Raw genomic sequence first — 15,838 nt, 5'->3', positions numbered from 1 at the left:
GAGATCCTTCTTGATGGAAGCACGCAACATTGATATGTGTAATTCAATTGGAAGGTACTGGAGAAAGGCTGGAATTGGCTGTGAAAATCTTGCAGACAAATAAATCAGCGTGGCAAACATTAGAGGTCGTTCTTCTGTGTTTTTATCATCTCATCTTCTAGATCTAGTAATGTTATGATCCTTCTGTTGGAAAGAAGGCAGTATAGTCCCTGCAGTTAATTCCTTAGATAACCCCTATAAAATGGATGTAGATTTCGGGTGGTATGGTGACCTTGTAGTCGTTGCTTTATTTTTATTTTTATGTGTAGTTTCTTTCTTTTAGAGATCTCTTCTCCTTGGAAAATGTCAGAAGGGAAAATAATTGGATTGTTTTGTTTTCTTTCTTGTTTGTTTTCACCTATTTTTACACTTATTGTTTGATGGTATCATTGCATTTTTACTTTTTTAAATGATAATTGATTGCTTGACATAGGACTTTGATTTTTTTTTTTTTTTTTATGGCACCTGATAAAATGAACAGTTTTATTATTTTTCTGTATCTTTTTGTGTCTGTGTCTCTTTCTCCCACTCTGTTTTATTTTGATCATGAATTGCATTCCCACTTTGAATGTGCCAGTTTTGAGCACTTTCTTGTTTTCAGCCTTGCAAAATATGCTGCTGAGTGCTGAATGTTTGTTCTGGGTTTGAACTGGTGAAAGTCCAGGTCCTAAAGGGCTAAATTGTCTTGTCTTAGAATCCAGTTTTACTGTTACCCACTCACCCTGTTACTGAATTGGTATTTGCTGAATTTTTGCTTTGCAAAGACTACAGTGGGGCCTGGTGTCACATATTATCTGTCTCTAACAGGCTAAAGGGTGAGAGAGATGAGGGCAATGGTGACCTTAGGGTCCATAAGATTCACCCTGCCTGTTACAGGTCTCTGGTCCTTGCTTCTGAAGTTGAGACTTTAATAGGTTTGGTTACCTGATGCCAGCCAGTGTCTCACAGCATTTAACATTCTGCTACTCTGCTTAAGCCTTCAATGAAACCCCTAAGTTGACCTTGTTCCCCCAACTGGACCTCTGAGACCAGAAAATTTTAAAAATCTTGACCAAATAAATATTTAAAGAGTTTTAACTTATTTATTAAAGCACATGAATTAAAAACAAAGAAAAAGATTTGAATTTAAAATATAAGTAATAATAGAAATAATAGTCTTACACCATTTTTAGCAATGATGGCACAGACCATGTGTTCAGTTCAGTACTTAATCTTAAACTTTTCCAAAGTAATAGCCACATTTTTAACAAGTCAGTTTTTGTATGTTATCATCTGATTTTCTTGAGTACATTTCTGGCTCAGTTTGGTTTAGGCACAAGTTTTTGCTCATGAGTGTTTCTGGAGCTGAATCAAAAAAGTTTAAATTGTCTAAACAAGTAAAGTCAATCAAATTTTCTGTTTGCCTAATCACTACCTGGTTCCAAACACAGTTCTCCATTCCTGAAAATCATGATTAATAAAAGATCTTTTGTGCTTCTCTGATCAATTTTATTTTCTTGCTTATGAAATTTTATGTCTGTTAAAAATGATTTCCCCAATTTAATCCAATTTTGATTAGATACTGTATATGTTGCTCAATTTTGTTTTAATAGTAACGTTCTTTAATTCGCTTGTGATACAAGTTAAGCAAACTGTCCTTTTTCTCATTAGGATATGTCCAGTCATTTTTTTTTTTTTTTTTTTAATATAATTGAACAAAAGTTTGTGAACTTCTAGTCTTTAGGAATTTAATAGGAATTCACTCATAATATGCTTCACTTACTAGGTTAGCCGAACAGGCCATTTCAGAATGTATAGGATAAAGTAAACAACAATAATATTGCTCATTCTCTGAATATTAATTTTCACATACACTAGTAAGGATTATTATGCGATACAATTTCAGTAAAATAATATCAATCTCACCTTTCTGTCTCATTTTTAGATTCATCTTCTCCAAGCGTGTCTGATCCCAAAAATTCAACCTTCATGTCTCCTGGAGTAACTGTTATTCCTGAGAGGTACTATTCAGAAGAAATCTATTGTTAAATGAAATTGCATTTTTATTTGATAATCATACAAGTTTATCCATCCATCCATCCATCCATCCATTTTCCAACCCGCTGAATCCGAACACAGGGTCACGGGGGTCTGTTGGAGCCAATCCCAGCCAACACAGGGCACAAGGCAGGAACCAATCCCGGGCAGGGTGCCAACCCACCGCAGATCATACAAGTTTAGACTCATTATATTCTTGATTTGAAAGTATACTGTAGTCACTTGGTATTTACCAAGGTTAGCACAACTTTACATTAACATCTGAAAATGAAAGAAAAAGCCTCATCACATAATACACCAGCAAAAATAGTATTGTTCAGTTTTATTTATATTTATATTTATACATTGTGCCCATCAATCCATTTTCAAATCTACTCAGAGCATTTCAGGGTCATGGGGGCTTGAGCCTGTATCAGTTTTGTTGAAGTACAAAAATGAAATCAGACATTATATTAGTTCTGAAAAAATATTAAAGAAGTAATATAGTAACTTAGAAACTCTCGACTTCCAATCAAAAGTATGTAGCCATTTTCGTGTGAGCCAATGGTAGCCCAATCACTGATACACTACATAATTCAGGTATACAACAGAATGCTAGCGTGCTTGTGCAAAGCCTTTACATAAAATATTAGATATATTTATACATCTATTTGTTTATTTGTTTTTTCTTAATAATGCAGGGGTTGCATACTACTTTGTGTGTATGTTTTAAGATTCTACTTACTGAAAAAAGCTGCAAGTAACACCATCAATGAGGTAGCTACACATTTGATTCCATTGTCTACTGATCTCGTAGAAATTTTGAGGAACTAATATGAAAGCAGATGATGTCATACACTAATAAATTTATCTGTATATCGGAGTGCAGTATTAAATTCTTAGTTCTGAATTGCAATCTGATTATTTAGGTGGTTACCTACCAGGTAATGATTATAATGATTATGGTTGGTCAGCCAGTCGGCATCATCCGCCACGACCTCTCTGGTACTGTATCACACATCTGCTGCTTCTCGCAACAGAGAGGACGTGGTGGATGTTTGTTGACTGGCCAACCAATGACAAGTGTTACCTGGTAGGTAACCACATAAATAATCAGATTGTGATTCAAAAATTTTTTGTTTTTTTTTATAAAATGAGCATGTCTGTATACATAATATTAATGTTGGATTTTACCTTTTTCAGAATTCTTTTTATCACCAGTGATATTTATAACATGAATATTTTGGTGATACCTTATCTGAATTTTCTTTATTGACATGCAGACCACCCAATCATTAGCATTAACTTCCCTTGCAAATACTATCTGTCCCTCTTTTGTTAATAACTAGTCAGGATGCAAGTTCAAACTCAGTTTGTATCACAAAGTAAATCAATCAAACAGTGGGATGCCAGTGCATGGCCTATATTGATTTGCATTACATCAGTGTGATACTCTCTGACATCATCATCATCAGACAAAATATGGCAATATAGATTAAAACATTAAGTAAACTGAGAGTCTTGCACTAACCCGCTACAAAGAAACTCTATTAGTATAGACTGGCTAAATTGAAAATTGAGTCATCAGGCATACTGTCTATTGCCATCGATGTAAAAGAACATACTACAATAACGTGGTAAGAACATACCGGCTATACATACTGCATGATTTGAACATAAGACTGTTGCTTTGTCTACTAGCAGTGCAACTAAACTCTGTGCACCTGGAACATTACAAGGCTGGCAAACAACTGAAACAAAATGATTATCTGTATACTTGTTCTTCCTGCACTAGGAGTCTGTGGTTATTGGAAATGGGTAGCATACTGCCGGCTTCTTTTTCATAAATTGAAAGGAGCACACACTATGCTTCTTTGGTGGCCTTTTCAAATTTAATGCCATCAGGCAGTCATTATCAGAGGTGAGTGAAGATCAGGGTGCTGCTTAGTCCAGTTATGGTCAGAGAAGTGTTTAGTTATTGACAGATTCCTGATGTTGATCTGCTTTTTTTTTTTTTTTAAATACTCTGCAAATAATACTGGGCTTTTTGTACCTGGAAGTGCAACTACACCATTAAAAAAAAAAAAAATTTAAAGGAATGTCCATGTTTTAATACTGAGGATATGGAGCTCTAAATTTAATAACTCTAAATTTGTGCACTCACAACCAAGGGTAAACTGAGAACACTGCAATAGAGATAGCCACTCAATTTGAAGCAGGCTGGCAGCACTTCCACAAAGACATTTTAATATACCACAGAAAGCAAGTTTTTAAGCATATGATAGACAAAATATCTTAACAAGTTGAGAGTTGTTGTAAATAGCTTAGTAATAAATTACTGAGACATGCTTATTACTTTAAGTATTTTGCACAACATCTTTCACAAAAACTTAACAACAACAACAACAACATTTATTTATATAGCACATTTTCATACAAAAAGTAGCTCAAAGTGCTTTACATAATGGAGAGAAGAAAAATAAAAGACAAAATAAGAAATTAAAATAAGACAACATTAATTAACATAGAAAGGAGTAAGGTCCGATGGCCAGGGTGGACAGAAAAAACAAAAAAAAAACTCCAGAAGGCTGGAGAAAAAAATAAAATCTGTAGGGGTTCCAGGCCACGAGACCGCCCAGTCCCCTTTGGGCATTCTACCTAACATAAATGAAATAGTCCTCTTTGTAGTTCGGGTTTTTCACGGAGTCACTTGATGCTGATGGTCATACAGATTTCTGGCTTTTAATCCATCCATCATTGTTGGAACATCATGGTGCTTTGGGTAGATGGTGGTGGCGCACGCCACCACCAACAGGACACCGGAAAAGGAAACAGAAGAGAGAGTAGGGGTTAGTACAGATTTTGAATGAATAGTTATTATAATGAATTAGATATACAGAGTATCAGGATTAAATTACAGTGAAGTTATGAGAAGGCCATGTTAAAATAATGTGTTTTCAGTAGTTTTTTAAAGTGCTCCACTGTATTAGCCTGGCGAATTCCTACTGGCAGGCTATTCCAGATTTTAGGTGCATAACAGCAGAAGGCCGCTTCACCACTTCTTTTAAGTTTTGCTCTTGGAATTCTAAGGAGACACTCAGTTGAGGATCTGAGGTTACGATTTGGAATATAAGGTGTCAGACATTCCGATATATAAGCCGGGGCGAGATTATTTAAAGCTTTATAAACCATAAGCAGAATTTTAAAGTCAATTCTGAATGACACAGGTAACCAGTGTAGTGACATCAAAACTGGAGAAATGTGTTCGGATTTTCTTTTCCTGGTAAGGATTCTAGCAGCTGCATTCTGCACTAGTTGCAAACGATTGATGTCTTTTTTGGGTAGTCCTGAGAGGAGTGCGTTACAGTAATCTAGCCGACTGAAAACAAACGCATGAACTAATTTCTCTGCATCTTTCGATGATATAAGAGGTCTAACTTTTGCTATGTTTCTGAGGTGAAAAAATGCTGTCCTAGTGATCTGATTAATATGCGATTTAAAATTCAGATTACAATCAACGGTTACCCCTAAGCTTTTTACCTCCGATTTGACTTTTAATCCTAATGCATCCAGTTTATTTCTAATAGCCTCATTGTATCCATTATTGCCAATCACTAAGATTTCGTTTTTTTTCTTTATTTAATTTGAGAAAGTTACTATTCATCCATTCTGAGATACAAGTTAGACATTGTGTTAGCGAATCAAGAGATTTGGGGTCATCAGGTACTATTGATAAACACAGCTGTGTGTCATCAGCATAGCTGTGGTAGCTCACGTTGTGCCCTGAGATAATCTGACCTAATGGAAGCATGTAGATTGAGAAGAGCAGTGGACCCAGGATAGAGCCTTGTGGAACACCATATAGAATATCATGTGTCTTTGAGTTATAATTACCACAACTAACAAAGAATTTTCTCCCTGCCAGGTAGGATTCAAACCAATTTAAGACACTGCCAGAGATGCCCACCCATTGATTAAGGCGATTCTTAAGAATATTATGATCAATGGTGTCAAATGCGGCACTCAGATCTAAGAGGATGAGAACAGATAAATGGCCTCTGTCTGCATTTACCCTCAAGTCATTTACTACTTTAACGAGTGCAGTTTCTGTGCTGTGATTTGTTCTAAAACCTGACTGAAATTTATCAAGAATAGCATGTTTATTGAGGTGCTCATTTAACTGTATAATGACTGCCTTCTCTAGAATTTTACTTAAGAAAGGCAGGTTAGAGATGGGTCTATAATTTTCAAGAGCAGAGGGATCGAGATTATTTTTCTTAAGTAGGGGTTTAACTACCGCAGTCTTAAGACAGTCTGGGAAGACCCCCGTATCTAATGACGAATTTACTATGTCAAGAACATTATCACTAAGCACACCCGATACTTCTTTGAAAAAATTTGTTGGTATTGGGTCAAGGGCACAGGTGGAGGGTTTCATTTGAGAAATTATTTTATGTAAATCAGGTAAATCTATCCTAGTGAAAGACTTTAATTTGCTTATTATGGGGTACTGGGGTTTAGGAGGATCCTTAGTGTTGGGGAGATATACTATGTTATTTCTAATATCATTAATTTTTTGATTGAAAAATACAGTGATAGCCTCACAGGTTTTACTGGAAGTACTTAGGAGGCATTCCTTTGAGTTACCTGGGTTTAACAGATGATCAATTGTTGAGAATAAGACTCTGGGATTACTAGCATTGTTATTTATAATCTTAGAGAAATAGCAGCGCCTCTCAAGACGGACTGTGTTATTGTATTCTGTTATTTTAACTTTTAATATTTCATAGTCAATAGTTAGTTTAGTTTTTCTCCATTTACGCTCAGCTCTACGGCATGTTCTCTTTAAATCAGACACTCTTAGATAGATAGATAGATACTTTATTAATCCCGATGGGAAATTCACTCTTTGGGTCTTCCATGGTATAACAATGCTAGAAGATTTTTTAACTGTCTTTTCAGGTGCAACTAAGTCAACAGCAGCCCTCACTTTAGTATTAAATCTTTCCACCTTACTATTTACATTCACCTCGCTATTATAGTTGGCACTATAAACGGACTGATTGGTTAGAATGTTTGAAAGTTTTAAAGCTGCTGATGAGTCAAAGAAGCGTTTTTTAACAATATGCTTCTCATGAGTGTTTTCTATCATTATTTCTATATTAAAGAGTAGAAGAAAATGGTCTGATAGACCCGTATCAATGACCTGCTTTATATCAACTTTTAGTCCTTTAGTAATTACTAAGTCTAACGTATGACCTGCTTTATGTGTAGGCTGATTAACGAGCTGTCTCAAATCAAAAGAGTCCAGGAGGTTCATAAATTCTTTTACTTTCTGGTCACATTGATTATCTATATGAAAATTAAAGTCGCCGACTATTAAGAGTGTGTCATAGTTCGTCATTAAGATTGACATCAAGTCAGAGAATTCCTCAAAGAAAGACGCGTTGAATTTTGGAGGTCTATACACGGATAATACTAGAACGTGAGAATCTCCCTGAATAATAATGGCGAGATACTCAAAAGACTTGAATTTACCAAAACTGATAATTTTACATTTTAACCTGCTTGAGTAAATGTTTGCTAGCCCTCCACCTCTCTTTCCTTGGCGATCAGCACGAGTAAAACTGTAATCCGGAGGCGCAGATTCGATTAAAACAGCTGCGCCATCTGAGCTAAGCCACGTTTCACTTAGTGCAATAAAATCTATTTTTTTATCACTAATAAGATCGTTGATAAAAAACGTCTTGTTAGTTAAAGCTCTAACATTTAATAGAGCCATATTCAATGTTTCGGAGGAGCAGAGATGAATACTATGTGCATTATTGATATATGGAACAGGAATTAAGTTATTTTTATTAGCGCCGCTCTGCGTGTATTTTTTGTTTAATCTATGATATGTTTTTATAGTTTTAATACATTGTTCATCTAAAGTAGTAACTTTAATTAAATTATTGGTGTTTATGCCGTATTGCCTAGATTTTTTATGTGCATTAAGATTGGTTATTACAGTATTTATGTTGTGCACTTTTATGGAAGATTTTATTAAACAATTATCATGACCAAGCACAGGAGTGGCAATTCGGAAGGGGTTAAAAGCAGAGATAGATTAGTCAAGATAAACGAATTACCTTGGAAGTGGTAATTAATTGTAATACAGCTAAAGCACATTACAAATGTTACAGTGTAATGTCCCTAATGAATTATAATGATTATCTTTGCTAATAACATATGAGGTACGCCCAAAAAGTTTCCGCACTATTTTTAAGTCTATTTTATTAAGAATTAAATTTCATTACTTTTCTACATAGTTACCCTGATTTGCAATTCAATTTTCCCAGCGTCTTACCAGCTTTTTAATGCCATCTGTAAAAAATGTTTTTGGTTGAGCGTGTAGCCACTGATATACCGCTACTTTCACATCAGGGTTATTTCTTCATTCCTTGTGGTCATGGCTGTAACTGGATGTCCGGAGCGCTGCATCTGTCACATTAGTACAAGCATTTTTGAACATTTCAATCCACTCATAGACAACTCTGCGAGAGAGAACTTTATCACCATACTGAGCACACATGCAGGAATGAATTTGTGCTCCTGGCACACATTCTGCTCACAAAAAGCGTATGACAGAATGCTGTTCCTGTTTGGTGCAATTTATAAGTTTTGCAGCCATCTTCACCACAGGGTGACAATTCTTATACTAAACTGCAAGGGCAATTGGCTTGCCAGACAAAACTAGTCACATGACACTCTTAGACATGCCCAACGACTACTCCTCAGGCCTTCACTGTTTCCAACAAAATAAAAAAGTGTGGAAACTTTTTGCATGACCCTTGTATTATTGAAATAAAACAATAATTAGGAAAACAAACTATCAGAAAATAATGCATTCAGAGTAACATAAAAATTATTAAAACCATTACTTCTTTATCCTATAAATAGTGATGTAGTAGCATCACAAATGTATTGTTTTATATGGCCAGACTGCAGTGGAGGAGGTGCAGGTTAGTATTTTATGACTAGAAAGACTTTATAACCTAGGTCAAATGCTCACCCAGGCTTTCCTATGAATTCTATAAAACATTATTATATTATCCACACTCTGTTGTGAAGTTTTATGATAGTAAAGAGATTGTGTTTTAATCTGATGATGCTATAGGATTGATGGGAAACTTTGACAGTGATGCAGTGGCACATGGTTCCACAGTAGGGTTCCAAGAATTTTTATTACATTCAAACGGCAATCATAACAGCCATTAAGGTAAACAGCCATATATCAACTATGTGAAACAAACTGTAAGCTATAAAATATGATTAAACAGGAAACATTTAGGCTAAATTAGAAATGTGTGTGTGTGTGTTTATCTATATTACTAAACCACAGTTAATATATGTACGGCGGACGCACCGAGGCGCATGCACACTGCGGCCTTGGCGCCCGCCCCAGGGTCCAGAGTGAAACGCAGCGGCTTTCGAAAACGCGGCGGCTTCCCAGAGTCAGTAGGTGGCGCCCAAATAACACAACATACTGCGCCGTGGCGCCCGCCCCAGAGTCAAACGCAGCGGCTTCCCAAAACACTGCGGCTTCCCAGAGTCAGTAGGTGGCGCCCAAACAACACAACCTGTACAGTCAAACGCAGCGGCTTCACAAAACGCTGCGAATTCCCAGACTCAGTAGGTGGCGCCCAAACAACACAACCTGTAAGCTCCCAAACAACACCACCTGTAAACTAGACTTGCTCTAATCCACTGTGCCATTAATATAGATCACATAACGGTCATATCCTTGTGGCGCCTGCCCCAGAGTCCAGAGTCAAACGCAGAGACTTCCCAAAACGCGGCGGCTTCCCAGAGTCAGTAGGTGGTGCCCAAATAACACAACGTAATGCGCTGTGGCGCCCTCCCCAGAGTCAAATGCAGCGGCTTCCCAAAACGCAGCAGCTTCCCAGTGTCAGTAGGTGGTGCCCAAACAACACAACCTGTGAGCTACACTTGCTCTAATCCACTGTGCCAGTAATATAGATCACATAACGATCACAGACTCTAACCCAGCAGCTTCCCAGACTCGGTGGCTGGCACACGAACACCACAACCTGAAAACTAAACTTGCTGTGCTCCACTCTGCCAGCAGTCGGTGTCAGCAAAGGCAACGGAATCACGTCTCCACAAAACGAAACCGCTTTAGTACAGATATGCTTATTTAATTAAATGACATTTCCCCAGACGCACCCACCCTCCATGATATGTCATCCATCCAAATATCGGACGGAACAGAAAATGATTGCCAGTCTTAGATTTCCGATTCGCTAGCGAATCGCGGGCTTACTTGTAAAAATAGAAATCCATATATTCTGCATTTGTAATTATACAGACCCAATAAGATTTATAGAAAACACCTTTTGATATACGTAATGCTTTAATCCTAGTAAGGGCTATTAACTTTCCAGTTTTTCTCTTTTTCTTTAGAGAGCTTTGACCAATTAGTTCTGATCAGTATTGCATTAGTTCTCTCCCTCTTTCTCATTAAAGTTAAGATAATAACACTGACTCAGGCACTTAGGCACATTTTTCTTATTTTCCATGAACCATTCCAGTGTAGTGCAGTGCTGTGCAGTTCTTTGTCCAAAATTGTCCTGTTACAAGGTGAATATTCACTTTCTCTTTTTTCCTTGCAATTTCTGGCAGTGTTTTAGTCACTACTGACCAGAATGATCCTTATAGCATGATAAAACCTTCATACTTCACAATTGCTCACTTTCAAGTCTCCTTCTTGCACAGTTCTTAGATTTGAAAAAAGAGAAGTGTTGATGTTATGATGCATCTTCCTTGACTTGAGTAAGCAACTTTCAGCGTCTGTATCCATATATTTTTTATAATTTTACATTCTCAATGTTTTGATAATTTCAGTTCTAACTTTCAGGAAGAGTTTTTAAATTTTTTTTTATTTAACCTTACCTATTTTTCCCCTCTCCATTTACAATCCTAGTGGTAATGTAACAAAGAAATGTGTTTTTGTTGTTTGTATAATATTGAAATCATAACACACTTTTATTGCTCTTGGAGGGCTTGACAGCTCATTGGCTTCATTGTTTTTCTCCAGAATTAGCATAGAGATTATGGAATCATTCTGTTTTGAGTTGTATTTTATTCAAACTATCTGTAAAACTTTTCTGCACTTTTTTATGGTTAAGTTATATGTAGTAGATTTTATTTTTGATAAATATTAGGTAATTTTATTGTATAACACAATGAAAAACTTTCTAATGGTTTTTAAACAATACAGAAATGACAATGATTTTATTTTGTCTTTTAAATTTGTGGCAGGTGCTTATACATAACTGTTTTTAATTGTCTTTATTTTACAGTGAAGATGAAAGCTCTATTACACCAGGCTCTGGACCAGATTTGCAAAGAAAACAATTCCATTACGATAGTAATACTGATTTAGAAGAAGAACCTCTTGTCAGTCAATCAAAAAAATCTGTTCCAAGTATAGCATCATTTGCAAGTGAAGAATCAGAAATTGAGAATTCAGCACTTTGCTTAAAAGGCAAATCCACGATAAACAAAAGCATTAAAAAATCATTAGAGCAGCACAACTCCAAAGAAAGCCTAGATGAAGTAGTTGAAGTTGAAGAAAGTGAAACCAGTGACACAGATGTAGATGACAAAGTCCTTAGTGAGCAAAATTCAAACATCAGTGTCGCAGAAGTCAAAGAAGCTAAAAATGTAAAGGCAATGGGTCATAGTTCAAGTGTGGTCCCCTTTGATATGAATCCAATAGAAGATAATTGCAGTAGAAGTGTATGTGTTAGTTTAGGGGTTGAAAAAAAATCTCAGTTTAAGCCTTCTGCAGTAGATTACAAGAGGAGTTCTTCTGTGGCTGAGAATGAAGAGGGAAATGAAAAGCCAAATCTTATAAATCAAATTGAAGCCTGGGAAGATGAAAAGCAGCTGCTTTCAAAGCAACATTTAGAGCTATCTTCCCCTTGTCTTTCTAATTCTAGAGCTGAAGCTAAGGTTGGGGCAGATGCTGCAACTAAAAACACAAATTCTGAGAGCAAACCTACTGCTGACCTTGTACCACTAAGTACCTTCACTCTTGAGAATGATACAGAAGAAGAATGTGAAGGTGATGATTCCGCAAGGGGAATTTATGATGCTAAAATAAAAGCAACACTCCAAGATGATGTTTTTAATGATCAACAACCTTCTATAACTACATCAGCTGTAGACCAAAGAAGTCAAGTTGCATCCCACTTTGAGAACAGCATAGATATTGAAGACCAATCAGCATTTCTTGTGCAAAGACCTTGCAATGTTAAGTCATCAGAAATGGTACCTCAAACTAACAAACAAGACGTGCCAGTAAGTAGTTCTGTCTCCACAGAACTGCAAACATTTCAGTTAGATAGTGATACTGACTGTGAAGATGAAGTGGAGAATACCACTCAACAAGCTTTGTGTACTGAAGCTTTGTCCTCCATGGAACTTGGCCATGAACGACAAGTTCCCACATCCTTACCTTCTTCAATACAAAATATTAATTTTAATGTTCACAGTGTCACTGATGTTGGAGATGAAAGGCAGACTGTAATAAAAAGTACTGATTGTCAAAGTTCTTCTTGTTTAGATCAGATAGCACCTACAAGTGTTTCTGTAACTCAAGGCCTGACCCACTTTTGCCAGGACAATAAAGTTGAAAAGAGCAATAATAAATTATTAGCAAAATCTTCAGATCTGTGTGTAAGTGAGGCTGTGGATAACAGTTTATCTCAGTTGCAGTCCCCTGTAAATGCATCAGCCCCAGGTGTGTTGAACATGTTCCATATTGACAGTGATACTGACAGTGAAGAAGAACCAGTTTTGGAAGGAGATGATACATTGCCAACACAAGAAGAGGGTGATTCTAGGAGAACCAGTTTGGTTGGAGTGCCTTATAGCCCTAATACAAATGATGACAGTGATACAGATGTTGAAGTAGAAAATGTGCTACCACAATGTAGTAAGTCTTACGTGAATCCTCAAGAACTGCATGGGAATAATAATAATGATGGTAAGAGCAAAGTCCATGTATATATTTTACTTACTCAAACTGTATATTATTTTAGTTATTTATCTGCATGTTCTTTGCTAAGAAGAGTGTTTCCCATTAATATTGAAAGGTGAATATTGATATAAATGTAAAAGGCATAATGAAACCAATGTTAAAGATCTTAATTTTTTCTCAGAGATCCTTACACTTTAACCTGAATTTACCGAAAAAAAATGTTGGTTAGGTAAGATGGTAAAACTTTATGTTAAATGGATTGGGTTAAAACCTCTTGTCATATTGTGGACTTGTTACTCACTTTTAAACTGAAAAGTTGTCATTTCAGTTCTTCTTCATGTCTTTGTTTTAATCCTTTGTCTTTGTTTCTTCTCTGTCTTTAGTATTTTTCCTTGTTTCTTTGTCTTCTGTCATTGTCTTTGTTCCACTTTGTGGACATGTCTACAAAGTGATAGGTGACAAAGCAGTTCTGTAAGTCTTATTTTCATCATTGGACTGGTGTCAACACTCAAACTTTGCTCTTGGGCATTCATTGTAACAGCTTGACACTTGTGGCACGCTGCTGTGATGTTCTAGTTGTAATTCGGTCTTCTGTTTGTTGCGCTCACTATTTATTACCTGCATGTGATGGTGCAGGTCCAGCTACATGCTCCTTCTTCTCATTTGGGAGCTTCTTGAACCCGAGACTATTAATAGTCATGACCGGGATGAGCTGTACAAATGAGGATACCACATGAAGCAAAGGGAAGGTGCAAAAGTGTTCAGTGCTTTTATTAAAAACAATCCAAAACAAGTGTTCAAAAAGAAAGTGCAGTGCTTCATAATTCATAAATAAATAATAATAACCTATAAACAGGTTGGACAGTTGGAGGTTAAAATCATAATAAATAAATACATTACAAACGAGGTTAAAATCTGCTGGCAGGAAACTGTCTTTACTAAAAAGCCCGGTGCTTTCTTTCTCACTGGCAGCTCCTCTTCTTATCCCATATGGGCCTTGCAGCAGAGGAGTTACCTTAACAGCAGACACAGCTGACCTTCCTCAGGTCCAGGTCCCTGCCATCCCATGGCTACGGAAAGGCTCCCTATCCGGACCTTGTCTTGGGTCCCCAACGGCTCTCGTGTATCCCCAAGCCTCATCAACCCCTGCTGCCTTTCCAGTCTTCCACGCCGAGCTGTCTAAACTCCCAGTCACTCCCGCTCCTCATTGCAGCTCAGCCGGAGTGACCCATTCCAACCACCCCTCTGAGTGTCAGCTACACACTCCTCTTCAGGGCTCACTTGCTACACCTGTGCACTTAGTGTAGGGCCATCCGCTCCCACATCATGCCCAGGAACTGCTCTTGCCACGCTACCATGCCCCTTAAGTTTGGCGATTATATATTTAAAAAGATGCCAGTCAGCCACAGACTTCACTTTACCACACTGTAATCTAAAGTCTGTAAAAAATGCAAAAGTAACATTGCTTTAAAAGCTCAGGAAAAGGAAAAAATAAATAACTTTATTTTCACTTTCCTATACTCATGCAATCTTCCATTTTTTTCAGTGCCTATGTCTCCTTTTTTCTATATTTAAACTATGGCCTGAAAATGTGGGCTAAAACCTCTTCAAAATTCAAATACCAAATCCAGTACACACACTGTATATCACTTTGTTCAGACTCCTCTCACTGCTCTTCCTCTTAATTATAGTAACTTTTACAAGTTTCTGTTTCTCTTGACAATAATACCCATTCCAAACATTTTCTAAACTTTCCTACTCCCACAACAGACATTATTAAACAAGAAATAGGACCCCTTTTCCTGTTTCATTCAAACCAACTGGTAAACCAATGCACTTTCTTTCCAACTGGTTCACTCTTGCACTAGCATTTTCAGACCTTTCATGGAAAAGCACTTTGCATTTGTTTAATTTTTGCTATTTTCTTAATTCTACGTTATCCCCACTCACTTCCTAGACTCCATTATCCAGCTCATGCCCTGCAGTTAAAAATGGTCATGCAAGCTCACCACCTCCGCTGCCTTCCATTTCATTTATTTTTTTTTATATCAAATTTTATCCTACCCCTGCTTACCTTTCCTATCAGTTGCGAATCAACCTTTGGTGTAGCATATTCTTGAAATGCCAGATGGACTATAGTATTGCATAGGGAATGTTGTGCATTGCAGAATAATGAAACGAAATGCCCTTGCTCTTTATCCTTCCTTTCAGCCCTATCATTTTTCTTACACTGATATTCCCACTCTTTATCTAAGCTCTCATTAGTCTTAATTAAGTCACCTAACCATGTTTAGGTTGCCAGTCAGATCCCAGTACTACTGCCCTGACTTTTATAATGGGCTGCTAATGTTCCATTTTCCACTGCTTTCTCTATTTTCTTCTTTGGAATTTGCTATCTTCCTGCTAGCACCTCACATTTTTTATGCCAACTGTTATATCAGATGCCAACTTTAAACATTCACTGATTGCCACATTGTCACTTTCCCCTGCTTTACTATTTTCTTCCTCATGTTCTTCTTCCTTGTTACTAGTAATGCATGCCAGTAACTTTCTTATAACAGCAGCTGTCTTCTGTACTTCTGATCTCCATTTTCCTAACTTTTAATTCTTGTAGCTCCCTTCCATTTTCAGGTGCACTCTGCTCAGTTTCTGCTTTGTCTACCTGTATAACCGGTTTCCATTTCCTAGCTTCAGCATGTTTGCCTCTGCCACTCCACTGGAAAAAGGCTGCCT

General features: G+C 37.0%; 1 protein-coding gene across 1 annotated transcript in view; it reads left to right on the top strand.

Moving 5' to 3' along the window:
• mdc1 (mediator of DNA damage checkpoint 1) overlaps positions 1–15,838 on the top strand; it is a 138,613-nt gene that overhangs the window by 32,558 nt on the left and 90,217 nt on the right. Inside the window, exons 4-5 of the mRNA XM_028808334.2 lie at positions 1,964–2,039; positions 11,421–13,111. Coding sequence (XP_028664167.1) covers positions 1,964–2,039; positions 11,421–13,111 — 1,767 coding nt within the window. The remainder of the gene's footprint in view (positions 1–1,963; positions 2,040–11,420; positions 13,112–15,838) is intronic.

Source organism: Erpetoichthys calabaricus, chromosome 1, assembly GCF_900747795.2.
Source record: "Erpetoichthys calabaricus chromosome 1, fErpCal1.3, whole genome shotgun sequence".
NCBI classification, from domain to species: domain Eukaryota; kingdom Metazoa; phylum Chordata; class Cladistia; order Polypteriformes; family Polypteridae; genus Erpetoichthys; species Erpetoichthys calabaricus.
Note: the sequence above shows the minus strand (reverse complement) of the source record. Positions and strands in the feature narration are given on the sequence as shown.